This window comes from Pezoporus wallicus, unplaced genomic scaffold (genome assembly GCF_028554395.1).
Source record: "Pezoporus wallicus isolate ANWC-B61680 ecotype Strahan unplaced genomic scaffold, APGP_CSIRO_Pwel_v1 contig_10736, whole genome shotgun sequence".
In the NCBI taxonomy this organism is placed as follows: Eukaryota; Metazoa; Chordata; class Aves; order Psittaciformes; family Psittacidae; genus Pezoporus; species Pezoporus wallicus.
The window spans coordinates 21,151-47,131 of record NW_026639542.1 but is presented as its reverse complement, the minus strand read 5'-3'; the positions used below and the strand labels follow the sequence as shown (position 1 = coordinate 47,131).

Sequence of the window (25,981 nt, the reverse complement as noted above, 5' to 3'; positions counted from 1 at the left end):
GCATCCCATGGCCCTTCTCCTGCCCCCTCTCCAGAGCTCTGCTGCTCCCCTCTCCTTCCCCACCCCATTGCCAAAGCTCACCTTTGGGTGACTCCCCCAACTCCGGCAGGGCTGAGCACCCTGATGGGCACCATCCTGCCCACGCCAGCTCTCCCTTCCAGGGCTGTAGCATCCCATGCCCCACTCTGGATGACAGAGAGCTCCCACCCCTGCTCCAGCTCATCCCTAGGAACACCAACACATGGGAGCAGGGGGGATTCAGACCACAACGGTCACCCCATAGCACTCATCCCCTTCCTTCCCATCGCACACACGGACCCAGTGCCATGTCCAGCACCAAGCTATGGCCTTACCCAAGGTATAACACACCCCCCATACCCCGGGTACCCCCTCCCCACAGCACACAGCAGCCCCTGTCCTTCAACACACCCTTTAATGCACCCTGGCTGCAGCCAGACCTGGGGGGCAATGGGCACAGCCCCCCCTTTGCTCCCTCCAGCGCTGGGGGCCAGCAGCAGCGGCTCAGAGCTCGTACTCGTGCCAGAGGCTGTGGGGCACAAAGGGGGGGGGGGGGGTCAGAGCGTGCCCCCCACCCTGCTTGTGGATGCCCCCAATGCATGGGGGGGGACACACCGGGAGAGGGATGGGGAACTTTGTGTGTCCCCCCCCATCCTGTTTAATACCCACTTGTAGATGACGCTGGGATCATCCTGATGCTTCAGGAGGGCATCACGCACCGTGTCCGGGGGGCTGAGCCCCAGCTCCTGTGCGCGCTCCCAGCGCTGCAGGCGGGTGATTCCTATGGGGTGGGGATCAGTGGGAATAGGGCGATCCAGGGGGTTCCATGGGGGGTCTATGGGGGTCCGGGCTCTCTCACCAGTGCACGGCCCATACTCCCAAGCGAGATCGAAGCTCCGCAGCATCTCCAGGACGCTCCGATCCGGACCGGACCCCGGCGGCTCCTCCGCCGCTGGAACCTGGGGATACCCCGTGCCCGTGCCTGTGCCCGTGCCCGTGCCCGTGCCCGTGCCCTTCCCTTTGCCTTTACGCGTGCCCGGGGCTCGGCCCGGCCGCCGCCGCCGCCGTAACGGGAAGGAGTCGGTGATGAGCCGGGGCTGCTCCATCGCCCTGCGGGACAGCGGCGGCGGCCGCGCTGCTACCGGTATCCAGGGCACAACACCCCGCCTATGGGGCGGAAGCGGCGGGGCCGGCGCTGTCCCCTCCCCTTCCCCGTTGTCCCCGGTCCCCGTTGTCCCCGCCACCGGTGGCTCCGCCGCGGCTCTGCCTCGGTCCCCCCCCGTCAATGGGCTCCACAAGCAGCGCATCCGCCCGGTCCCAACCCCAAGCGCGGTGACACCGTCCCGTGGGGCTGGGGGGGACGGGACCCTGCAGGTGCTTGAGGCTCTTCGGCCCTCCCATGGGGAGCCCTAGAGCACGAGCCGTGGTGCGTGTCCTGCACCAGCCCCACAGGGTGCTCAGGCATTGGAACAGGCTGCCCAGGGCGGCGCTGCTCTTTTCCAGCCCCACTGATTCTATGGGTCTGTGCCCAGACACGAGGTGACTCCCTGGGGGCAAATCTGTGTCCCCCAGCAGTGTCCCCACCAAACCCGCTCTGTAACGGCCGGTGTTAAGCCATGTGTGAGAAAACCAAGCGGCCGCACAACCCCATAGCAGCCACCAGAGAATCCACAGCGCTCTTCGCTTTCAGTGCCGTGTTTCCTCCCTCACACTTCCCGACCCCCACGAAGGGGTGTTTATGGAAGGAGGGGATGATTTAGGCTCGCTTCAGGCCGGGGTTGTGCAGGATGTAAGAGCACAGCCCCGGCAGGCGCTGGTGACCCAGCTCCTCCTCCAGCCGCTGCATGGGCCGGTTCCCGGTGGCCGTGAACCCAAAGGTGGGGAAGCCACGAGCCTGAGCCCTGCGAGCGGCCAGGACCAGCACCGTCCACATGTACCCGCTGCGGCGGTGCGCGGGGAGCGTGTATCCGTGCGTCCCGGCTCCAAAGGGATCCGTCAGCGTCCAGGACAGCGGCTGCCCGGCCCCGTCCCGCAGGCAGAGGTTGGGGAAGAGCCGCAGCAGCTCCTCCAGGTACTGCCGGCTCCGAGCGGTGCCTCCGTAGGGCCACGTCTTGTTGAGCAGATCCACGTGTGCCGGGGTCAGGGAGCCCACCCGCACCCCCGGATCCAGGCTGCGGTGAGGGATGGGTCAGTGGGGAGATGGGGATGGGATGGGGGTGGCATGGGATGGGGATGGGATGGGGATGGGATGGGGATGGGATGGGGATGGAGGTGGGATGGGGATGGGGAGGGATGGGGATGGGATTGGGATGGGGAGGGATGGGGATGGAGGTGGGATGGGGATGGGGAGGGATGGGGATGGGATTGGGATGGGGAGGGATGGGGATGGAGGTGGGATGGGGATGGGATTGGGATGGGGATGGGATTGGGATGGGGATGGAGGTGGGATGGGGATGGGGATGGGATGGGGATGGGATTGGGATGAGGAGGGATGGGGATGGAGGTGGGATGGGGATGGGATTGGGATGGGGATGGGATTGGGATGGGGATGGGGAGGGATGGGGATGGGGATAGGAGGGGGATGGAGGCGGGATGGGGATGGGGGTGGCATGGGATGGGGATGGAGGTGGGATGGGGATGGGGATGGAGGTGGGATGGGGATGGGGATGGGGATAGGCGGGGGATGGAGGTGGGATGGGGATGGGAAGGGATGGGGATGGGATTGGGATGGGGATGGGGAGGGATGGAGGTGGGATGGGGATGGGAAAGGATGGAGATGGGATTGGGATGGGGATGGGGAGGGATGGGGATGGGAAGGGATGGGATGGGGATGGGATGGGGATAGGGTTTCAGATGGGGTTGTGGATGAATTTGGGGATAGGAAGGGGATGGTATGGGGAGGGGTTTGCAGATGGGGTTTTGGATGAAGTTGGGGATAGGAAGGGGATGGTATGGGGAGGGGGTTGCAGATGGTTATGGGAATGGGGATGGGATGGGGATGGGGATAGGATGGGGATGGGATGGGGTTGCAAATAGGGTTGGAGATTGGGATGAGACTGGGAATGGGGATGGGAGGGGGATTGGATGGGATGGGGATGGCGATGAGATGGGGATGGGATGGGGTTGGGGCTGGGGCTGGGTTTGGGCGTCTCACCGTGGCTCGGGCATGGCGCTGGGGTTGGGGTGCAGGTAGGTGTAATAATGGGAGATGTCGAGCTCGATGCCCTTGGCCCCCGCAATGGCCTCTGACACCGCGGTCACCCCGTCCTGAAGGCCTGGGGGTGGCGCTGTCAGGGGGGGCTGCTCCACCAGCACCCACTTTGCTGCCCCCAATGCACCCCGAGGTCCAACCACAACGGCCTCCGGTGACAGCACCCATCAAACCAACGCGCCCAGCACCCCAATTCCAGCCCCATGTCCCCCAGTACCCCCAGTTCTTTCCCCCAGCACGTCCCAGCACCTCCACTTCCACACCCCAGTATCACCAGTGCCTCTCCCATGCTCCCAGTGCCCCCAGCACCCCAATTCCCACCCCAGCACCCCCAATCCCTTCCCATCACCCCCAGGACCCCCATCCCATGACCACCGATGATGTAGAACGCCGCATCCCAGCGCAGGCAGCCCGGGGTCTCCAGCAGCGCCCGGTAAGCACCCAGGTCCCGGTAGAACACCGCGCTCGTGTTCCTGTAGCAGTCATCCACCGGCACCTGCGGGGCACCCATGGGTGCCCTGAGCCCATCGGTACCCTCTACGGGGCCACCCCACAAGCACCCATGAGGGGTTCCCCGCGGCCACCTCTCCTCTGCGCCGGGCCAGCACGGCACCGAACTCAGGCCATGCATCCACCACCACCTCCAGCCCCGCGGGGTTGCCCCGGTTGATGTTCATCACAGCCCCATAGACCTGCGGCAAAGAGGGGGGCAGAGATGGGATGTGGGGGGCAGGAGGTCGATGTGGGGGTTCCCAAGCAATGGGTGCACCCCACAGCCCGTCCTGCCCCCATAGGGATGTGTGGGGTGAATCCCTCTGGGTGATGTTCACCACGGCCCCATAGACCTGCGGGTGAAGGGGGCTGAGATGGGTTGTGGGGTGCAGGGGGGCAAATGTGGGGTCCTGGGTGGTGGGTGCACCCCACAGCCCGCCGGGTCCCATAGGGATGTGTGGGGTGAAGGCAAAGGGGGCAGAGCCCCACAAGTGGGTGGGGCTATGGGAAGTGGGCGTGGAAGTTTGGGATTGGCTGCTTTCACACTGTCTCGGCTGGGATTGGCTGGCTTCTGTGGGAGCCTGGGAGAGGATTGGTTGGCTTGTGTGGGAGTCAAAGGGGATTGGCTAGCTTGGAATCAAGCTGGGCTGGGATTGGTCCGTTGGCTGATGCCCAGGAGCCGCCTGTCCTGGACTTGGGACCCTCGGGGGAGGGCAGCAAGAGAGGGGCTACGGGGGTCCCCATCACTGGGGGCAGGAGATGGGGGACATGGGGGTCCCTGCCTTGGCAAGGGGCAGGGATATGGGGGTCCCAGTCATTGGACAGCTCAGGGGTGACATTGGGGTCCCCACCACGGCACAGGGCAGGGGTGACAAAGGGGTCCCAGTCCTGGTGTGGGGCAGGGGTGACATTGGGCTCCCGGTCCCAGCACGGGGCAGGGGTGACACAAGGGGGGTCCCGTCCCCCCCATCACCGGCAGGGTGAGGGGCAGGCTCCTCCGCAGGGCTCCCTCCAAGCGCTGCAGCTGAGCCGGGCATGTCAGGATCAGCATGGTCCTGCTGAGAGACCCTACAATAACACAGGGACAGGGGCCCATGGCTGGACCCTGTCCCCATCCCCATCCCTGCCCTCATCCCTTCATCACTCACCCCGCAGCGGTCCTGTGGCCGTGGGTCCCAATGGGCCTTGGGGTGGGTGTCAGAGACCGGTGGCACCAGCAGGTCCCTGGCTCTATGGGGCACACGGTGGCACCAGCAGGTCCCTGGCTCTATGGGGCACACGGTGGCACCAGCAGGTCCCTGGCTCTATGGGGCACACGGTGGCACCAGCCGCCACGGACCAGTGAGTGCCCCTTGCCCAGGGGCTGGCTCCATAGGGGGGGCACTGGGCAGGGTCCAGCCCATGGGGCACTGGGCATGGGGCCAGCCCTGTCCTTATGGGAAACACACGCAGCACCCCATAGCAGCACCCCATAGCGCCGGGACCCTCAGTGTCACCTCGTGTTCCACGGACCCTTGGTGTCACTGCAGGACCTTGCTGATCCTGATGTGCCCAGAAGCCTGCCCCCCCCAACCCCTGCTGATGATGGGGACATTGGGGTCATCCCTGTCCCCCCATCCCTGCCCTGCTGGTAATGGGGACCCCCTTGTCCTCCTATTCCTGCCCTGTCAGTGATGAGGACCCCGCTGCTCCCCCCAAGCTTTCCCTACTGCGGATGGGAACCCTGTGCACCCCCGTGTCCCCTTCACCGCTGCCCTGCTGCTGACGGGGTAACTGAGGACCCCCATGTCCCCCCATTCCTGCGCTGCCAGCGATGGGGTCCCGTCCCCCCCCACATCCCCCCTCCCTTCCCCATGGCAGGGCCCTAAGGAGGGCGCAGGGAGAAAGGCTTTAATCCGTTCATACAAGAATAGATCTTCTGCAATAAATACCCCAATAAATAACATCTCCAATAAATAAACACGCACAGACGCACCGGGGCACAGGCCACGCCCCCCCTCCCGTAAGCCCCGCCCACCGCCCCCCCTCACAAGCCCCGCCTCCCCACTCTGTGGGTCGCTAAGCAACCGTGGGAGAGGCAGGGCTTGGGTAGCCAGGGGGGCGGGGCCTATTGTAGGGCGGGGGCGGGGTTTATACCGATGCTCGAAGGGGATTGGTCCGTTTCGGGGTGGGCGGGGCTTGCGCACACCCTATAGCGCTTGGGGGTGGGGCTTATTGCTGCTGTGGGGCGGGGGGTGGGGGAGGCTGCTGCCCTCGTCAGCCCCATTGATATGGGGCAGGGATGAGGGGATGGGGCCACCGTGGTGGTGGGGACAACGTGGGGGCTTCCACTGGGGCTGTGGGGTGGCTGTGGTGGCACTTTGGGGGCAGGAGACCCGTCTCTTCAGGCACGATGTGGTGACAGAGGGGATGTGGGGTGTCTGCAGCGGCACTTTGGGGTCAGGAGACCCATCTCTCAAGGTGCGGTGTGGTGGTGGAGAGGGAAAACGGGTGGCTTTGGTGGCACTTTGGGTCAGGAACCCCATCCCTTAAGGATGATGGGGATGTGGAGTGGCTTTGGTGGTACTTTGGGGTCAGAAGCCCCATCTCTGAAGGAGCACTGGTGATGGAGAGGGGACAGGAGTGGCTTTGGTGGTGCTTTGGGGTCAGAGCCCCATCTCTGAAGGCACAGTGGTGATGGAGAGGTGCTTTGGTGATGGTGGCACTTTGGGGTCGGAGCCCCATCTCTGAAGGCACAGTGGTGATGGAGAGGTGCTGTGGGGTGACTTTGGTGGCACTTTGGGGTCGGACCCCCATCCCTTAAGACATAGCAAGGTGATGATGAGGATGTGGGGTGACTTTGGTGGCACTTTAGGGTCAGGACCCCCATCCCTTAAGACATAGCAAGGTGATGATGAGGATATGGAGTGGCTTTGGTGGCACTTTGGGGTCAGGACCCCCATCCCTTAAGACATAGCAAGGTGATGATGAGGATATGGAGTGGCTTTGGTGGCACTTTGGGGTCAGAAGCCCCATCTCTCAAGGCGCACTGGTGATGGAGAGGGGACAGGAGTGGCTTTGGTGGTGCTTTGGGGTCAGGAGACCCAGCCCTTAAGGCACTTGTGATGATGGTGGGGTTATGGGGTGGCTTTGGTGGCACTTGTGCATCAGGAACCCCATCCCTTAAGACACAGCGAGGTGATGACGAGGATGTGGAGTGGCTTTGGTGGCACTTTAGGGTCAAAAGACCCATCGCTTAAGGCACTGTTAATGGTGGTGGGGTTGTGGAATGGCTTTGGTGGCACTTTGGGGTCAGAGCCCCATCTCTGAAGGCACAGTGGTGATGGAGAGAGGTGCTTTGGTGATGGTGATGGTGGCACTTTGGGGTTGGAGCCCCATCCCACACAAGGCACAGTGGTGATGGAGAGAGGTGCTTTGGTGATGGTGATGGTGGCACTTTGGGGTTGGAGCCCCATCCCACACAAGGCACAGTGGTGATGGAGAGGTGCTTTGGTGATGGTGATGGTGGCACTTTGGGGTTGGAGCCCCATCCCACACAAGGCACAGTGGTGATGGAGAGAGGTGCTTTGGTGATGGTGATGGTGGCACTTTGGGGTTGGAGCCCCATCCCACACAAGGCACAGTGGTGATGGAGAGGTGCTTTGGTGATGGTGATAGTGGTGCTTTGGGGTCAGAGCCCCATCCCACAAGGCACAGTGCCGATGGAAGTGCTGTGGGGTGACTTTGGTGCCACCTTAGGTTCAGGACCACCCCCCCAAGGCCCAATGTGGTGACACAGGGGACGTGGGGTGCCTGCGGTGGCATCCTCTCGAGGCGCACTGGTGATGCCGAGGGAACGGGGGTGACTTCGGCAGCGCTTTGGGTGAGCCCCCCCCCCCCCCCCTCCCCAAATCGCAGCGAGGTTCCCTGGGTCCCAACTGTGCTGAGAAGCCCCATCCCCACCCCACTGCTGCGGAGACGGGGCCGCTGCGGCGCGGGCGCCTCAGAACCCCCTCGCCTCCATCCTCAGCGTCACCACCGCCGGCGGCACCTTCTTCTTGAGGCGGTTGAAGTCCTTGGCCGAGCGCCACAGCCAGGTCTGCAGCTCCTTCAGCAGCCAGAAATCATCCATCTTCTTCAAGAAGTCATTGGGGGGCCCCCCCCCGGGCTGCGCGGGGACCCCATTGGGCGAGGCTGGGGGTCCGGCGGGCAGCGGGTAGCCGAGGGAGGACATGACCCCCGCGATGCTCAGCACCAGCCCCTGCAGGCTGGAGCAGAAGTGGCCGAGGCGATGGCGCAGCTCGGCCGTGCCCTGCGCGTCCAGCGCCCGCAGCGAGCACAGCACCCGGCTGTAGGCGCGGTAGTTGGCGGCCAGGCGAGCGTTGTCGGTCAGGCCCCGCCAGAGGTCCAGGTCCACCGTGGCGCTGGGCACCCGCTCGGCTCGGGCCAGGCGCGGGGGGTTGAAGTCGGGCTCATTGAAAGGGGGGCCCAGGTAGTTCAGCTGGAAGGGATGAAAGGGGGGGGGGGGGGTATGGGGGTGATGGGTGCGGTGCCCTGAGTGGTGCAGCTCGAGCGCCTGGGTTCGTGTTCGGCTTGCACCGGGGTCTCTGGGTCCCTCCTGCAACCTGTGTCCATGTGCCCTTCATCCAGGTACCCATGTCCCTCTCATCCAGGTACCCATGTCCTTCTCATCCAGGTACCCATGTCCCTCTCATCCAGGTACCCATGTCCCTCTCATTCAGGTACCCATGTACCCCTGCCCACATCCCCTGCATCCATGTCCCCCTCCAGGTACCCATTTCTCCCTCATCCAAGTACCCATGTCCTTCTCATCCAGGTACCCATGTCCCATGTCCCCCCCACATCCCCTGCATCCAGGTCCCATGTCCTCCTCCAGGTACCCATCATCCAGGTACCCACGTCCCCCTCATCCAGGTACCCATGTCCCCCTCATCCAGGTACCGATCTCCCTCTCCTCCAGGTACCCATGTCCCCCTCATCCAGGTACCCATGTCCCCCTCATCCAGGTACCCATGTCCCTCTCATCCAGGTACCCATGTCCCATGTCCCTCTCATCCAGGTACCCATGTCCCCCCCCTCATCCAGGTACCCACATCCCCCATCATCCAGGTACCCATGTCCCCTCATCCAGGTACCCATGTCCATCCAGGTACTCCCTCATCCAGGTACCCACATCCCCCTCATCCCCATGTCTCATCCAGGTACCCATGTCCCCTCATCCAGGTACCCATGTCCCCCTCATCCAGGTACCCATGTCCCATGTCCCTCTCATCCAGGTACCCATGTCCCCCTCATCCAGGTACCCATGTCCCCCTCATCCAGGTACCCATGTCCCCTCATCCAGGTACCCACTCCCCCTCATCCAGGTACCCACCCCTCATCCCCCATCATCCCCCTCATCCAGTCCCATCCCTCTCATCCAGGTACCCACATGTCCCCCTCATCCAGGTACCCATGTCCCCCTCATGCCCACATCCCCCTCATCCAGGTACCCATCCCTCTCATCCAGGTACCCATGTACCCCTCATCCAGGTACCCATGTCCCCCTCATCCAGGTACCCATGTCCCTCTCATCCAGGTCATGTCCAGGTACCCATGTCCCCCTCATCATCCAGGTACCCATGTCCCCTCATCATCCCAGGTACCCACGTCCCCCTGCCCACATCCCTCATCTCCATGTCCCCCTCATCCCAGGTCTCTATGTCCCCCTGCCCACATCCCCTGTCCCCCACATACCCACCATGTCCCAGGCTTCTATGTCCTCCCGTTTGGACATGCCCCCTCTTTGCAGGTCTTCATGCCCCACTGCCCGCTGTGTCCCCCTGTCTCCATGTCCTACTTGCCCCAGGTCCCCAGATCCTTCTGCCCACCTTGGTCCCTGTCTCTGTGTCCTCCTTTCCATGTCCCCAGGTGCACGTGCCCACCATATTCCAGGTCTCCACATCCCACACTTTGGATACACCCCCCTCTTTCCAGGTCTCCGTGTCCCCCTGCCAACCATGTCCCAGGTCTCCATGTCCCTCCTTGCCCATCACATGCCCCTTCCCATCAGGTCCCCAGGCTCCATGTCCCCAGAGGGGAAGGGGCCACCATGTCCCATCTCCCTGCCTCCCATGGCCCCAGCCTCCCTGTCCCCATCCCCATCCCACCCCAGGCCCCCCTGCCCGTGCCCACAGCTGCAGGCAGCACAGCACACCCAGAGGCACCCATGGGTGGGGTTGAGCACCCCCGTCCCGCACCCAGCCCCACGGTGCAGCCACCCTCGTCGTTGCCAGCACCCCAAAAGGCACGGCAGGGCAGAGGTGGAGGAGCCAGCGGGCAGGGACAGGCAGATACAGGCACCCTGCACCCTGCTTGCACCCTGCAACCTGCCTGTATCTTGTACCCTGCACGCTGCCTGCACCCTGCACCCTGCCTGCACCCTGCAACCTGCCTGTATCTTGTACCCTGCACGCTGCACCCTGCCTGTACCCTGCAACCTGCCTGAACCCTGCCTGGACCCTGCATACTGCACCCTGCCTGTATCCTGCCTGTATCCTGCACCCTGCCTGTACCCTGCCTACTGCACCCTGCCTGGACCCTGCCTGCACCCTGCCTGTATCCTGCACGCTGCACCCTGCCTGTACCCTGCCTGTACCTGCACCCTGACTGTATTCTCTACCCTGCACCCTGCCTGAACCCTGCGTGCCCCCTGTGCCCTGTCTGCACCCTGCCCCCTCGCTGCACCTTGCCTGCACCCTGCACCTTGCCTGCACCCTGCACCCTGCCTGCACCCTATCTATGCCCTGCCCACACCCGGGGCGGATGAGCCATACCCTGGCCTGAGGCACGGGTGCACCCATGGGAGCCGCAGAGCCCTGGGCCAGGGCGGTGGCATCGGGTGAGGGCAGGGGAGAGCAAACACGTCCCTGCAGGCGTGTGCGGGACACGCGTGTGCGGGAGGCACGGGCAGGGATGGGCAGCACTGACTGCACCTTGTGTGTGCAGATACACACAGTGCACACACATGCATGGGTGTGCGGGCACAGGGATGTACACGGGTGTGCAGGCACAGGGATGCAGGCACACTGATGTACACGTGTGTGCGGGCACAGGGATGTACACGTGTGTGCAGGCACAGGGATGCAGGTGCAGGGATGTACATGTGTGTGCGGGCACAAGGATGTGGGCACACTGATGTACACGTGTGTGCGGGCACAGGGATGCAGGCACACTGATGTACACGTGTGTGCGGGCACAGGGATGCGGGCACAGGGATGTACACGTGTGTGCAGGCACAGGGATGCATGCACAGGGATGTACACGTGTGTGCGGGCACAGGGATGTACATGTGTGTGCAGGCACAGGGATGCGGGCACAGGGATGTACACGTGTGTGCAGGCACAGGGATGCATGCACAGGGATGTGTGTGTGCGGGCACAGGGATGTACATGTGTGTGCAGGCACAGGGATGCGGGCACAGGGATGTACACGTGTGTGTGGGCACAGGGATGAGGGCACGGATGTACATGTGTGTGTGGGCACAGGGATGTACACGTGTGTGCGGGCACAGGGATGCGGGCACAGGGATGTACACGTGTGTGCGGGCACAGGGATGCGGGCACAGGGATGTACACGTGTGTGCAGGCCCAGGGATGCATGCACAGGGATGTACACGTGTGTGCGGGCACAGGGATGTACATGTGTGTGCAGGCACAGGGATGCGGGCACAGGGATGTACACGTGTGTGTGGGCACAGGGATGAGGGCACGGATGTACATGTGTGTGTGGGCACAGGGATGTACACGTGTGTGCGGGCACAGGGATGCGGGCACAGGGATGTACACGTGTGTGCAGGCCCAGGGATGCATGCACAGGGATGTACACGTGTGTGCGGGCACAGGGATGTACATGTGTGTGCAGGCACAGGGATGCGGGCACAGGGATGTACACGTGTGTGTGGGCACAGGGATGAGGGCACGGATGTACATGTGTGTGTGGGCACAGGGATGTACACGTGTGTGCGGGCACAGGGATGCGGGCACAGGGATGTACACGTGTGTGTGGGCACAGGGATGCGGGCACAGGGATGTACACGTGTGTGCCGGCACAGGGATGCAGGCACACTGATGTACACGTGTCTGTGGGCACCGGGATGTGCACGTGTGTGTGTGGGCACAGGGATGCAGGCACACTGATGTACACGTGTGTGCAGGCACAGGGATGTACACGTGTGTGTGGGCACAGGGATGCGGGCACACTGATATACACGTGTGTGCAGGCACAGGGATGCGGGCACAGGGATGTACACGTGTGTGCAGGCACAGGGATGCAGGCGCAGGGATGTACATGTGTGTGCGGGCACAAGGATGTGGGCACACTGATGTACACGTGTGTGTGGGCACAGGGATGAGGGCACAGGGATGTACACGTGTGTGCGGGCACAGGGATGCAGGCACACTGATGTACACGTGTGTGCGGGCACAGGGATGCAGGCACAGGGGTGTACACGTGTGTGTGGGCACAGGGATGCGGGCACAGGGATGTACACGTGTGTGTGGGCACAGGGATGCAGGCACACTGATGTACACGTGTGTGCGGGCACAGGGATGCAGGCACAGGGGTGTACACGTGTGTGTGGGCACAGGGATGCGGGCACAGGGATGTACACGTGTGTGTGGGCACAGGGATGCAGGCACACTGATGTACATGTGTGTGCGGGCACAGGGATGCAGGCACAGGGGTGTACACGTGTGTGTGGGCACAGGGATGCGGGCACAGGGATGTACACGTGTGTGTGGGCACAGGGATGCAGGCACACTGATGTACACGTGTGTGTGGGCACAGGGATGCAGGCACACTGATGTACACGTGTGTGCGGGCACACGTGCACGCATCCAACCCAGTGCACACCACACGCATGCACACATGTGCACACCCTCCTTTACATGCAGGCAGGGGCACCCCTGGCTGCTGACAATGGGGCAGCCACTCCATCCCCTTTCCTATGGGGGGCTCCACCTTGTGCTACCCCATACTGTGTGTCCCCCATCCCCATTATGGGGGTGCACAGGGACACACACACCCTGTGTGCAGCAGGTCCGGGTGGGATGCGATGAGCACAGGGAGGATAAAGAGGGGACCCCCCCCTTCCCTCCCATTGTGGCTTTAGGGTTCGGGTGCCCCCAACTCACGTAGGTGCCGGCGAGGGTGCGGAGCTGGTGCTCCAGGTAGCGGGTCAGGTCGTAGGTCTTCTGGATGGAGTGGCCGGGGCCCAGCTCCTCGGTGCAGTTCAGCGCCGGCAGCGCGGGCAGGTGGCAGAGCGCGGCACAAAGGAACGTGAAGATCCCCCAAGAGTCTCCTGCGGGGACACGGAGCCTCAGCACGGGGGCAAACCGGGGCCAGGGACACCCCGGCTGGGAGCGCGGGGACGCCGCAGTTTGGGCATAGGGGAGCCTTGGTTGTGGGGATACACAGGGACGGGCTTTGGGCGTGGGGAAACCCTGAGTGTGGGCAGGGGGAGCTGTGGGCATAGGGACACCCCAGATGTGGGCATAGGGACATCTCAGTTGTGGGTATAGGGACATCTCAGATGTGGGTATAGGGACATCTCAGATGTGGGTATAGGGACATCTCAGTTGTGGGTATAGGGACATCTCAGTTGTGGGTATAGGGACATCTCAGATGTGGGCATAGGGACATCTCAGTTGTGGGTATAGGGACATCTCAGATGTGGGTATAGGGACACCCCAGATGTGGGCATAGGGACATCTCAGATGTGGGTATAGGGACACCCCAGATGTGGGCATAGGGACATCTCAGATGTGGGTATAGGGACACCCCAGATGTGGGCATAGGGACATCTCAGTTGTGGGTATAGAGACACCTCAGTTGTGGGTATAGGGACATCTCAGTTATGGGTATAGGGACATCTCAGTTATGGGCATAGGGACATCTCAGTTGTGGGTATAGAGACACCTCAGTTGTGGGTATAGGGACATCTCAGTTATGGGTATAGGGACATCTCAGTTATGGGTATAGAGACATCTCAGTTATGGGTATAGGGGCATCTCAGTTGTGGGCATAGGGACATCTCAGTTGTGGTTATAGGGGCATCTTAGTTGTGGGAATAGGGACACCTCAGTTGTGGGTATAGGGACATCTCAGTTGTGGGTATAGGGACATCTCAGTTGTGGGTATAGGGACATCTCAGTTATGGGTATAGGGACATCTCAGTTATGGGTATAGAGACATCTCAGTTATGGGTATAGGGGCATCTCAGTTGTGGGCATAGGGACATCTCAGTTGTGGTTATAGGGGCATCTTAGTTGTGGGTATAGGGACACCTCAGTTGTGGGTATAGGGACATCTCAGTTGTGGGTATAGGGACATCTCAGTTGTGGGTATAGGGACATCTCAGTTATGGGTATAGGGACATCTCAGTTATGGGTATAGGGACATCTCAGTTATGGGTATAGGGACATCTCAGTTGTGGGTATAGGGACATCTCAGTTGTGGGTATAGGGACATCTCAGTTGTGGGTATAGGGACATCTCAGTTGTGGGTATAGGGACATCTCAGTTATGGGTATAGGGACATCTCAGTTGTGGGCATGGGAACAGCCTGACTGTGGGCATGGGGACACCTTGACTGTGGCTATAGGGACCTGTGTGCATGGGGACACGCCAGCTGTGGGTCTAGGGACACGTTGTCCGTGGGTATAGGGACAGCTCGGCTATGGGAATGGGGACACCCCGGCTGCGGTCACGTGCACCTCTGGGTACAGGGCCACCCCGCTGTGGGTCTAGAGACTTCAGGCTTGTGGCCATGGGGACCCCCCAGTTGCGGGACTGGGCTCACCCCGGCCGCGGGCATGGCACCAACCCCTTGTCCCGGTGCCAACCCGCAAGGGGGAAACCGAGGCAGGGCGGCTCTGCGCCCATCCCACCCCAATGGAGCAGCTTCCCTGGGCCGGGGCAGGGACCCGGAGCAGCTCCCTCCATAGGGCGGCCCCATCAGCCCCGTTATCCCGGAGCGGTGGGGGGGGGTTCTGACCCCTCTGGGCTCCCCTCCATGCGCTGCAGCAACAATCCTTTATATGGTCCGGAGCGAGCGCGGCTCACGGCATTCCCGCAGGGTTATATTTGGGCACGGCAACACCGCAGGCAGCAGCACGGGGGCAAAGGGGGGACCGAGGGGGCTGGATGCTGGGAACAGGGACACGGAGCGAGGCCGGGTCCCCACGGCGGGCAAAGGGCGGGATGGACCCGGCCCCGCTTCCCGGCATCGGGATGAAGCCCTCGCGCGTCACCGCTCCCCGTCAGCGGCCGCCGGGAGCGGCCAAGAGCCGGTGACGCACGAGGGTCCCCCGGGACACCCCCCCCAACACACACACACACGGGATGGGGGTGCTGGGATGCACCCCATGGCTGGGCGGTGGGATGGGGGTGCCTGCGGGACAGCCCGCGGGGGTGCAACAGGCGGATCGAACCTGCGGTACCCCCTGCGGGTGTGCAACAGGCGGCTCGTACCTGGGGTACCCCCTGCGGGTGTGCAACAGGCGGCTCGTACCTGGGGTACCCCCTGCGGGTGTGCAACAGGCGGATCGAACCTGCGGTACAGCCTGCGGGTGTGCAACAGGCGGCTCGAACCTGCGGTACCCCCTGCGGGTGTGCAACAGGCGGCTCGTACCTGGGGTACCCCCTGCAGGTGTGCAACAGGCGGCTTGCACCTGGGGTACCCCCTGCGGGTGTGCAACAGGCGGCTCGTACCTGGGGTACAGCCCTGCGGGTGTGCAACAGGCGGATCGAACCTGGGGTACCCCCTGCGGGTGTGCAACAGGCGGCTCGTATCTGGGGTACCCCATGCGGGTGTGCAACAGGCGGCTCGCACCTGGGGTACCCCCTGCGGGTGTGCAACAGGCGGCTCGTACCTGGGGTACAGCCCTGCGGGTGTGCAACAGGCGGATTGAACCTGGGGTACCCCCTGCGGGTGTGCAACAGGCGGCTCGTATCTGGGGTACCCCATGCGGGTGTGCAACAGGCGGCTTGCACCTGGGGTACCCCCTGCGGGTGTGCAACAGGCGGCTCGTATCTGGGGTACCCCATGCGGGTGTGCAACAGGCGGCTCGAACCTGCGGTACCCCCTGCAGGTGTGCAACAGGCGGCTCATACCTGGGGTACCCCCTGCGGGTGTGCAACAGGCGGCTTGCACCTGGGGTACCCCCTGCCGGTGTGCAACAGGCGGCTCGTACCTGGGGTACCCCCTGTGGGTGTGCAACACACTGCTTGCACGTGCAATACAGCCTGTGAGCATGCAACACTGCCTGTACCTGTAATACAGCCTGTGGCTGTGCAACACACTGCTCGCGCTTGAGGTACACCCTACGGGTGTGAACCACGCTGCCCGTGCCTGCCACACACACTATGAGCATGGAACACACTGCTCACACATGCAGTACACCCTCTGGGCATGCAACATGCTGCTCCCGGCACTATGGGCGTGCAACGCATTGGTTGTACCTGCAGTACACCCTTACAGGCGTGCAGCACGCTGCTCACGCCTGTGGCTGATACACCCTATGGGCACGGAACAGGCTTCTCACACCTCTGACACCCACACTGGGCCCGCAGCGCTGCTTTTGGCTGTAACACACGTAAGGAGCACGCAACACACCGCGTACTCGTGGTCCACCCCACAAGTGTGCAGCGCTCTGCTTGTACCTGCAGTACACCCCCCAGGCGTGCAACACACACAGCCAGGCAAGGCGTCGCGCACCAGCACGCGGAGCACCACGTGTGCGTGTGATGGAACGTGCAGGTGGGCAACACGGGGGGCAGGGGTGTGATACACCACATGTGCGTGCCATACACCATATACGTGTGCAATACAACATAGAGGTGTGCCACACACCATAGAGGTGTGCAATACAACATAGAGGTGTGCCATACACCACATAGGTGTGCCATACACCACATGTGCGTGCCATACAACATATACGTGTGCAATACAACATAGAGGTGTGCCATACACCACATGTGCGTGCCATACAACATATACGTGTGCAATACAACATAGAGGTGTGCCACACACCATAGAGGTGTGCAATACAACATAGAGGTGTGCCATACACCACATAGGTGTGCCATACACCACATGTGCGTGCCATACACCATAGAGGTGTGCAATACAACATAGAGGTGTGCCATACACCATATAGGTGTGCCATACACCACATAGGTGTGCCATACACCACATGTGCGTGCCATACAACATAGAGGTGTGCAATACAACATAGAGGTGTGCCATACACCATATAGGTGTGCCATACACCACATAGGTGTGCCATACACCATAGAGGTGTGCAATACAACATAGAGGTGTGCCATACACCATATAGGTGTGCCATACACCACATAGGTGTGCCATACACCACATGTGCGTGCCATACAACATAGAGGTGTGCAATACAACATAGAGGTGTGCCATACACCACATAGGTGTGCCATACACCACATAGGTGTGCCATACAACATAGAGGTGTGCCATACACCACATAGGTGTGCCATACAACATAGAGGTGTGCCATACAACATAGAGGTGTGCAATACACCACATAGGTGTGCCATACAACATAGAGGTGTGCAATACACCATAGAGGTGTGCCATACACCACAGAGGTGTGCCATACACCACATAGGTGTGCCATATACCATATAGGTGTGCCATACAACATATAGGTGTGCCATACACCACATAGGTGTGCCATACACCATAGAGGTGTGCCATACAACATATAGGTGTGCCATACACCACATAGGTGTGCCATACACCATATAGGTGTGCCATACACCATAGAGGTGTGCCATACAACATATAGGTGTGCCATACACCATATAGGTGTGCCATACACCACATAGGTGTGCCATACAACATATAGGTGTGCAATACACCATATAGGTGTACCATACACCATATAGGTGTGTAATACACCATATAGGTGTGCAATACACCACAGTTGTGCCATACACCACGTAGATGTGCAATACACTACATAGGTGTGCCTTACACCACATACGTGTGCCGTACAACATAAAGGTGTGCCATACACCACATAGGTGTGCAATACACCACATATGTCATACAGCACAGAGGTGCGCCATAAAACACAGATGTGCCATACACCACATACATGAGCAATACACCACATACGTGTTCCATACACCACATACATGTGCCATACACCACATAGCTGTGCCATACACCATACAAACGCCCCATACACCATACAGATGCCCCATACACCACATATGTGTGCCATACACCACATACGTGTGCCATACACCCCACACATGTTCCATACACCACATACGTGTGCCAGAAACCACATACATGTTCCATACACCACATACGTGTGCCATACACCATACACCGTGCCCGCCTACCCCACACCGCCCAGCCACGTGACGCACCCAAGCGTGCCGCCGCTCGCGGCGCAGGTGCTGACCGGCGGCACCCACGTGACGCACGGTGACACGTGTGTGACACACGTGTGACGCACGGCGGGGCGCAGCCGGTGCCGCTGCCTTGTGCGTGCGAGCGCGGCGGGGCGGGGGGGGGCACGTTCCGGTGACTCACCCGCCCCCGGTGTTTGCTTTGGCCCGACCCCCAAAATCCCAGAGCGGGATTTGCACCAGCCCTGGCGCCAAAGCAAACACAGCCGGGACGGGAAGGACGGGACTGGAGGGGGGGGGTCATGGGGGGGGGGGGGGGGGGACAGGGATCGGGACCGGGACCGGGATGGAGCCGCGGCCGCTCCAGGCACGGGGCTGAGGCACAGAGGGGGTGAGGATGAGGAGGAGGCCGGGCAGAGGACGTGGTGGCCATGGCACAGTGGTGGCAGTGGCACAGTGGTGTCCATAGGGCAGACAGGGCCATGGCACAGCAGTCAGGGTGGTCATGGCACAGTGGTGGTCATGGCACAGTGGTGGTCATGGCACAATGGTGTCCATAGGGCAGACAGGGCCATGGCACAGCAGTCAGGGTGGTCATGGCACAGTGGTGGTCATGGCACAGTGGTGGTCATGGCACAATGGTGTCCATAGGGCAGACAGGGCCATGGCACAGCAGTCAGGGTGGTCATGGCACAGTGGTGGTCGTGGCACAGTGGTGTCCATAGGACAGACACGGCCATGGCACAGCAGTCAGGGTGGTCATGGCACAGTGGTGGTCGTGGCACAGTGGTGTCCATAGGACAGACACGGCCATGGCACAGCAGTCAGGGTGGTCATGGCACAGTGGTGGTCATGGCACACTGGTGGCTGTGGCAAGGACATATCCATGGCAAGGACATAGCTGTGGCACAGCAGTGGTGGTGGCCCTAGCACCATAGTGGCCGTGAAACAGTGATGTCCATAGGACAGACGTGGCCATGGCACAGCAGTCATGGTGGTCATGGCACCATGGTTGCCATGGCCATGACACAGCAGTGATGGTGGCCCTAGCACCATAGCGGCCATGGTACAGTGGTGTCCATAGGACAGACACGGCCATGGCTCAGCAGTGGTGGTGGTCATGGCACAGTGGTGGCTATGGCACCATGGTGGCTGTAGCACACACATGGGCATGGCACAGCAGTGGTGGTGGCCCTAGCACCATAGTGGCCATGGCACAGTGGCGTCCATAGGACAGACACGGCCATGGCACAGCAGCGGTGATGGCCATGGCACAGTGGCGTCCATAGGACAGACACGGTCATGGCACAGTGGTGTCCATAGGACAGACATGGCCATGGCACAGCAATGGTGATGATCATGGCACAGTGGCGTCCATAGGACAGACACGGCCATGGCACAGCAGTGATAGTGACCACGGCACACTGGTGGCCATGGCACTCACATGGCCATGGCACAGCAGTGATGGTGACCATGCCACAGCACCGATGGTGGCTGGGGCACAGCCATGGCACAGTGGTGTCCATAGGACAGACATGGCCATGGCACAGCAGTGATGGTGACCACGCCACAGCACCGATGGTGGCTGGGGCACAGCCATGGCACAGTGGTGTCCATAGGACAGACACGGCCATGGCACAGCAGTGATGGTGACCACGCCACAGCACAATCACGGCCATGGCACCATAGTGTCCGCAGCACACCGATGATGGCGACCACGACACAGCACTGCCCACAGTGTCCCGTGTGTCCCCCCCCCCCGGTGCCCATAGCACATCCCTGGCAGGGCACTGGCGTTATCCCCGCAGCAGCAGCCGTGCAGGGAGGCGGGAGCGGCGCAGCTGGATCCCGGTGACGTCGGAAAGGAAGAGCCCGGAGGCTTTCAAAACCGACCCTGGAGCGCGGCCAGGATGCTCCCGGCCCACGTAAGCAGCTCATGGAGCGGCTGCCCAGGGTCACTGCATCACCCCACGGCACCCACAGCGAGGGGCGGGCCTTGGGTACCAGCGGGCGCCAAACGGGTACCACGGGCATCCCTGATGCGTGTGGTGGTGGGATGGCGGATGGAATCCATCCATCCCACCACCACACGCATCAGGGATGCCCGTGAAGCCTTTCCATCTCTTCCCCCCCACATCCATTGGAGGTGGGAATGCCGCCACGGAGCCGGGTGAGCTGTTCCCTGGGCATGCTGTGGGCAGAGCTGCAGAGGTCAGGAGTGACCACAAAGCTTCCCAAAAGCTGCTTTCCCGAAAGCCTGGGGGGGGGGGGGGGGGAAGCAATAGGGAAAAAGGGGGGGGATCCTCAACAGGCTGGTTTCCCAGGGCTCCTATGGGATCGTGGCTGTGGCACTGGGGATAAAGGATCCTCAGTGCAACCCTTCCCGTTTGGCAGCACCACGGGGGTTTGGGGTGGTGATGCTCAATGGGGCAAGGACAGACACCGTTGTCATCAGGCTGGTGGCATTTAACCCCACTGGGGCATCATATGGGCCCATAAGGGTGCTCATGTGCCCCATAGCCAAGCATCAGCATCGCTGACGTCCCTGGTGGCATTTAACCCCATTGCAGCATCAGACAGGCACACAAGCAGCCCATAGTGGGGCCATGAGGATGCTCATGCACCCCATAGCCAAACATCGGTGTCGCTGATGTCCCTGGTGGCATTTAACCCCATTGTGGCATCCTACAGGCACAGCAGCAGCCCATAGTGGGGCCATGAGGATCCTCATGCGCCCCATAGCCAAACATCAGCGTCGCTGACGTCCCTGGTGGCATTTAACCCCACTGCAGCATCGGGCAGGCACAGAAACAGCCCATAGTGGGGCCACGAGGATGCTCATGCACCCCATAGCCAAGCATCGGTGTCGATGACGTCCCTGGTGGCATTTAACCCCACTGCAGCATCAGACAGGCACAGCAGCAGCCCATAGTGGGGCCATGAGGATGCTCATGCACCCCATAGCCAAGCATTGGTGTTGCTGATGTCCCTGGTGGCATTTAGCCCCATTGCAGCATCAGAGAGGTGCAGCAGCAGCCCATAGTGGGGCCACGAGGATGCTCACACGCCCCATAGCCAAGCATCGGTGTCGATGACGTCCCTGGTGGCATTTAACCCCATTGCAGCATCAGACAGGCACAGCAGCAGCCCATAGTGAGGCCACGAGGATGCTCATGCACCCCATAGCCAAACATCGGTGTCGCTGATGTCCCTGGTTTCATTTAACCCCATTGCAGCATCAGAGAGGTGCAGCAGCAGCCCATAGTGGGGCCACGAGGATGCTCACACGCCCCATAGCCAAGCATCGGTGTCGATGACGTCCCTGGTGGCATTTAACCCCACTGCAGCATCAGACAGGCGCAGCAGCAGCCCATAGTGAGGCCACAGGGATGCTCACGCACCCCATAGCCATTGGTGTCCCCAATGTCCCCAACCGCTGCCCCCCGCATCACCCCCAGCATCCCACCCGTGGGCTCTGCCTCCCATCCCATGGGGTACCACCTGCCCGCTCCCACCCTCACCATCAGCCCTTCCCATAGACCCCACGGGGCCCCCATGGCCAAGCCCCCCCCCCGAAGGGGCACCCACCCCCCCAGAACACATGGCCCCACATCCCCCCCCTCCGCGGCCATGCCTGCGCTCGCAGCGCCGAGTGTTTACATCCTGTCTCCTCCGTGTGTTTATAACTGCGGCCGCGCACGGGAGACTCCAGCGAGGCCGTAATGAGCTGGGCCTGGAATCCCCATCCGGCTCCAGCCCAGCGGCACGCTGGAAACACCCCCGCCGGGGGGGGCCGGGCCCCCTAATCCCAACCAGACCCCGCTGCCCCGCACGCACACCCGGCCCGGCACCGAGGAGCTGTGGGAGGCGTCCCGGTCGGCTTCCCAGCATCCCGATGGGGACCCGGAGAGCTTGGATGTGCCTCCAGTGGAGCAGGGGAACCCCCCCAGGGTTTGCCTATGGGGCACTGAAGAGCTTTGGGGGCACGTCCCGGTACCCCAAACCCACTGCCATCATCGCTGGCATCACCCAGGCAACAGCCACCATCATCAGCATGGGACCAGCAGCTCCCCATGGCCATGCTCTGGTGCCCAAACCGGCCCCATGTGTCCCTACAGCACCCACCACCATCAACAGGGGACCAGCAGCTCCCTATGGCCACATCCTGGTGCCCAAACTGGCCCCATGCGTCCCTACAGCACCCACCACCATCAACATGGGACCAGCTGCTCCCTATGGCCATGCCCTGGTGCCCAAACCGGCCCCATGTGTCCCCACAGCACCCACCACCATCAACATGGGACCAGCAGCTCCCTATGGCCACATCCTGGTGCCCAAACCGGCCCCATGTGTCCCTACAGCACTCACCACCATCATCAGCATGGGACCAGCAGCTCCCCGTGGCCATGCCCTGATGCCCAAACTGGCCCCATGTGTCCCTACAGCACCCACCACCATCAACATGGGACCAGCAGCTCCCCATGGCCATGCCCTGATGCCCAAACCGGCCCCATGCGTCCCCACAGCACCCACCACCATCAGCATGGGACCAGCAGCTCCCCGTGGCCATGCTCTGGTGCCCAAACCAGTCCCATGTGTCCCTACAGCACCCACCACCATCAACATGGGACCAGCAGCTCCCCATGGCCATGCCCTGATGCCCAAACCAGCCCCATGTGTCCCTACAGCACCCACCACCATCAACAGGGGACCAGCAGCTCCCCATGGCCATGCCCTGATGCCCAAACCGGCCCCATGCGTCCCCACAGCACCCACCACCATCAACATGGGACCAGCAGCTCCCTATGGCCATGCCCTGATGCCCAAACCAGCCCCATGTGTCCCCACAGCACCCACCACCATCAACATGGGACCAGCAGCTCCCCATGGCCACATCCTGGTGCCCAAACCGGCCCCATGTGTCCCTACAGCACACACCACCATCAGCATGGGACCAGCAGCTCGCTATGGCCACATCCTGGTGCCCAAACCGGCCCCATGTGTCCCTACAGCACCCACCACCATCAACATGGGACCAACAGCTCCCTATGGCCATGCTCTGGTGCCCAAACCAGCCCCATGTGTCCCTACAGCACCCACCACCATCAACATGGGACCAGCAGCTCGCTATGGCCATGCTCTGGTGCCCAAACCGGCCCCATGTGTCCCTACAGCACCCACCACCATCAACATGGGACCAGCAGCTCCCTATGGCCACATCCTGCTGCCCAAACCGGCCCCATGTGTCCCCACAGCACCTTGGCCAAGCCCAGGCCACCTCCATCACCACCAGCCACGTGCCCCAGCACCGCCGGCGCTTTGCTGGCACAAGCCAAACCGGCTGCTCCCCAGATGTGCCATCTGCACCCTATCATGGTGCTGGTGATGCCGAACAACCCATGGCACCCCATGCTACGCAATGGGGTGCCCATAGCACACACAGAGGGTCCGGGTGCTGCCCTGGGGAGGGTGTGGGGTGATTTATGGGTCCACGGAGCTCAGTGCCACTTAACAGGGCATAAATCTCCCCCCCTCAGCCCGGCCCTGTAAGCAGAACCCTTTGCATTTCCCTTCGGAGGTTGCTCGCTTAATGCAGCCCAGATGTGCGCCGCCACCGTGCCCGGGCAGCCGGCTCCATAGGACCGGGACCCCGGGGCGAGCTTGGGGTGACCCCGGTTGGGGACCCCCCAGAACAGGGCAGCGGGGTCGGTGGCGGCCGCGCTCTCACCCTAAAACCCCATCGGGGCTCTGCGTCCCCGTCCCCGTCCCGTCCCGCAAGGCCCCGGTACCGGTTGCGCCGCCGGTGGCGCGGCCCCGTCCGGCGGGGCCGGAGGGAACGGGAGGGCAATGGAGGCCCCCGGGGCTCCCGGCCTCGCTTTTCCGGTTCCCCGGCGCTCGCCCCGCTTTGCCCCGTCCTGCGTCACCGCGGGAGCCGCGGCCAAACCCGGCGCCGGCCTCGTGGTGCCCCGGTCCCGGTCCCGGTCCCGGTCCCAGCGGGTGGGAGCCTCCCGGCGCCCAGGATTTGACCTTTTAAGGGGTTTTGCAGCCTTTTCCCGCAGGAGGAACCCCGCATCCCGCCGGGGCCGGCCACGGGCACCCCCGTGGAGGCCAAGGGGACAAAACCATCCCGCGGTCCCGGCCGCAGAGGGGACGCTTCCTCAGCACCCCCATATCCCGCTGCTGCGTCCCGCAGGAACCTCGTTCGTTCCAACCAAAGCGTTTCGGAACCCAGCCCCGAAATCCAGTCCCGGGGCAGGAAAAGGACCTTTCCCGACCCCCCTAAATCCCAACGACTTTCGTTTTCCTCCCCTTCTTGTCAGCGCTGGGCTTTAATTCTCCGTGCTCAGCGGCCGTTCCCTCCCTGGTAATCACAAACATGCATGGAAAAGAGGGAAAGAGAGAAAGGGAAGCGGGGGGGGGGGGGGGGGGGGGGAACCCACCCCCAACCAACCAACTAAACCCAAAACCAGGAGAGGAAAGGGGGGGAAAGCCTTAAATCAATGCCAAAAGCGAGCCAGACGTTTTAATCACATCAAATTGGAATCAGCAGCGGCTCGGCAAGGCAAAACCCCCCCTGTTTCCCCCATAGCAAACAGAGCGCAAGCAGCCCCCGGCCCCGGCCCCGCTCTTACCTGAGAGCTCCCCAGCAACATTTAGCATAGTCGGGGTGCAGGGAGAGGGTTTTTGGGGGGGGCAGAAGGAGCAGAGGCCAAGCGGGGAGCAGCCCGAAGCAGGGGCTCGGCGCTGGCTCCGGCCGCTGCCCTGGCTCGCTTTGGCTTTGGGGTTGGGTTTGGTGCTTTGCTTTTCCTCCTCCTTGTCCCTGTTTGTTTTGGTCTGTGCTTCTTGGGGGTGAAGTGGCCAAAAAGCAAAGAAAAGGAAGTTTGGGGCTGGGTGTGTTTGGAGGGGGGGGGGTGTTGGTTGGTTTTTGGGGACGGGGTCGCACCAATGCTCCGGTTGCTTTCGTTCGCTGCTCTATTCCCCCCCCCCCCCTTTTCTCCTTTCCACCTCCTTTGCTTTGCTCTTTTGATTGGTGTCCAGGAATGCGAGGATAAAACCCGGAGCGCTTTCACCCTCCCCGCGCTGCCGCCCTCCCTCGTCCTCCTTCGGTTTCCCTCCTGCTTCCCCTCCCGATTCCAGGGTTAAGCAGAACCAGGTTGCTTTCAAGAATGTATTTGATGGGGTTTGTACACAAGAGCGGGCTCCATTCATTCCCTCCCCTCTCCTTCGCCTTCTCTCCCGGCCTTTCGGCCCCTTCCCCATTCCCTTCGCCTTCCTCCCCATCCCCGGGGTCCCGGTGCCGAGGTGGGAAGCTGGAACCGAGCCTCGGTGCGGTGGGGAAAGAACGGGAAGGGGGAAAAGGGGAAGGGGGGGATCCGGGGGTGCTGCCCCCCGCTTCCCGTTCGCTCCCTCCCTTCGGTTCTGGCTCCCGCACGGCTTTTGTTAGCGGCCGGTGCGGGGCCGGTGCGGCGGGGAACGGGGATAGAAGGAGCGGGATGAGGGGGGGGGATGGATGTCTCGTACCTGCTCGCAGCTCCATGCGGGACAGAGGCGGGAGCGGGGCGGGGGGTGCGTGCTCGGGGCTGCCCGGGTCCGAGGCTGCGGTCCCGCACACCGGACCGGGACCGGGACCGCGGCTCCCATTTGCCGCCCGGAGCCCTTCTCGCTTCTTCTCCTCCCGCCGCACAGAGCCGCCGCCGCCGCCGCACGCCGAGAGCCCGGTCCCCCGGGGAGGGGAAGGGGGGGGAACGGGGGGGGGGGACGGACGGGGAAAGGGGGGGGGGGTCCGGCGAAAGGAAGAGGGGGGGGGGGACGGGGCGAGGTGCGGAGG

At 62.3% G+C, this 25,981-nt stretch overlaps 3 protein-coding genes across 4 annotated transcripts; all 3 read right to left on the bottom strand.

The window, feature by feature from the left end:
• Positions 1 to 416: 416 nt before the first annotated feature.
• POLD4 (DNA polymerase delta 4, accessory subunit) lies at positions 417 to 1,211 on the bottom strand. The gene is made up of 3 exons (XM_057414829.1): positions 878 to 1,211; positions 688 to 799; positions 417 to 547 (listed from the first exon to the last, which is right to left on the bottom strand). The coding sequence occupies exons 1-3, from the start codon at positions 1,122 to 1,124 to the stop codon at positions 523 to 525; spliced, it is 384 nt and encodes a 127-aa protein (XP_057270812.1). The 5' UTR covers positions 1,125 to 1,211; the 3' UTR covers positions 417 to 522.
• Positions 1,212 to 1,768: 557 nt separating this feature from the next.
• Positions 1,769 to 4,937, bottom strand: GLYATL3 (glycine-N-acyltransferase like 3). The gene is made up of 6 exons (XM_057414826.1): positions 4,870 to 4,937; positions 4,695 to 4,789; positions 3,814 to 3,921; positions 3,605 to 3,725; positions 3,173 to 3,293; positions 1,769 to 2,189 (listed from the first exon to the last, which is right to left on the bottom strand). The coding sequence occupies exons 2-6, from the start codon at positions 4,770 to 4,772 to the stop codon at positions 1,775 to 1,777; spliced, it is 843 nt and encodes a 280-aa protein (XP_057270809.1). The 5' UTR covers positions 4,773 to 4,789; positions 4,870 to 4,937; the 3' UTR covers positions 1,769 to 1,774.
• Positions 4,938 to 7,694: 2,757 nt separating this feature from the next.
• Positions 7,695 to 25,871, bottom strand: CLCF1 (cardiotrophin like cytokine factor 1). 2 transcript variants are annotated; one of them, XM_057414831.1, is made up of 3 exons: positions 25,675 to 25,871; positions 12,895 to 13,061; positions 7,695 to 8,201 (listed from the first exon to the last, which is right to left on the bottom strand). In XM_057414831.1, the coding sequence occupies exons 1-3, from the start codon at positions 25,688 to 25,690 to the stop codon at positions 7,704 to 7,706; spliced, it is 681 nt and encodes a 226-aa protein (XP_057270814.1). In that variant the 5' UTR covers positions 25,691 to 25,871; the 3' UTR covers positions 7,695 to 7,703. The 2 variants fall into 2 exon arrangements, with proteins under 2 accessions (XP_057270814.1, XP_057270813.1); XM_057414830.1 differs by lacking the exon at positions 25,675 to 25,871 and adding an exon at positions 24,786 to 25,074.
• Between the last annotated feature and the right edge of the window lie 110 nt (positions 25,872 to 25,981).

Excerpts from the sequence above, each read along its gene's own strand:
- GLYATL3 (XM_057414826.1), bottom strand. The coding sequence starts at position 4,772 with ATGCTGATCCTGACATGCCCGGCTCAGCTGCAGCGCTTGGAGGGAGCC. Across the intron at positions 3,294-3,604 it reads TGCGGCGTTCTACATCATCG|GCCTTCAGGACGGGGTGACC; the intron begins GTGGTCATGGGA and ends CGCCACCCCCAG. Across the intron at positions 2,190-3,172 it reads AGCGCCATGCCCGAGCCACG|CCTGGATCCGGGGGTGCGGG; the intron begins GTGAGACGCCCA and ends CCCTCACCGCAG.
- CLCF1 (XM_057414830.1), bottom strand. The coding sequence starts at position 24,813 with ATGCTAAATGTTGCTGGGGAGCTCTCAG. Across the intron at positions 13,062-24,785 it reads TGTTGCTGGGGAGCTCTCAG|GAGACTCTTGGGGGATCTTC; the intron begins GTAAGAGCGGGG and ends GTGTCCCCGCAG. Across the intron at positions 8,202-12,894 it reads GCACCCTCGCCGGCACCTAC|CTGAACTACCTGGGCCCCCC; the intron begins GTGAGTTGGGGG and ends CATCCCTTCCAG.
- POLD4 (XM_057414829.1), bottom strand. The coding sequence starts at position 1,124 with ATGGAGCAGCCCCGGCTCATCACCGACTCCTTCCCGTTACGGCGGCGG. Across the intron at positions 800-877 it reads GGAGTATGGGCCGTGCACTG|GAATCACCCGCCTGCAGCGC; the intron begins GTGAGAGAGCCC and ends CCCACCCCATAG. Across the intron at positions 548-687 it reads GATCCCAGCGTCATCTACAA|CCTCTGGCACGAGTACGAGC; the intron begins GTGGGTATTAAA and ends TGTGCCCCACAG.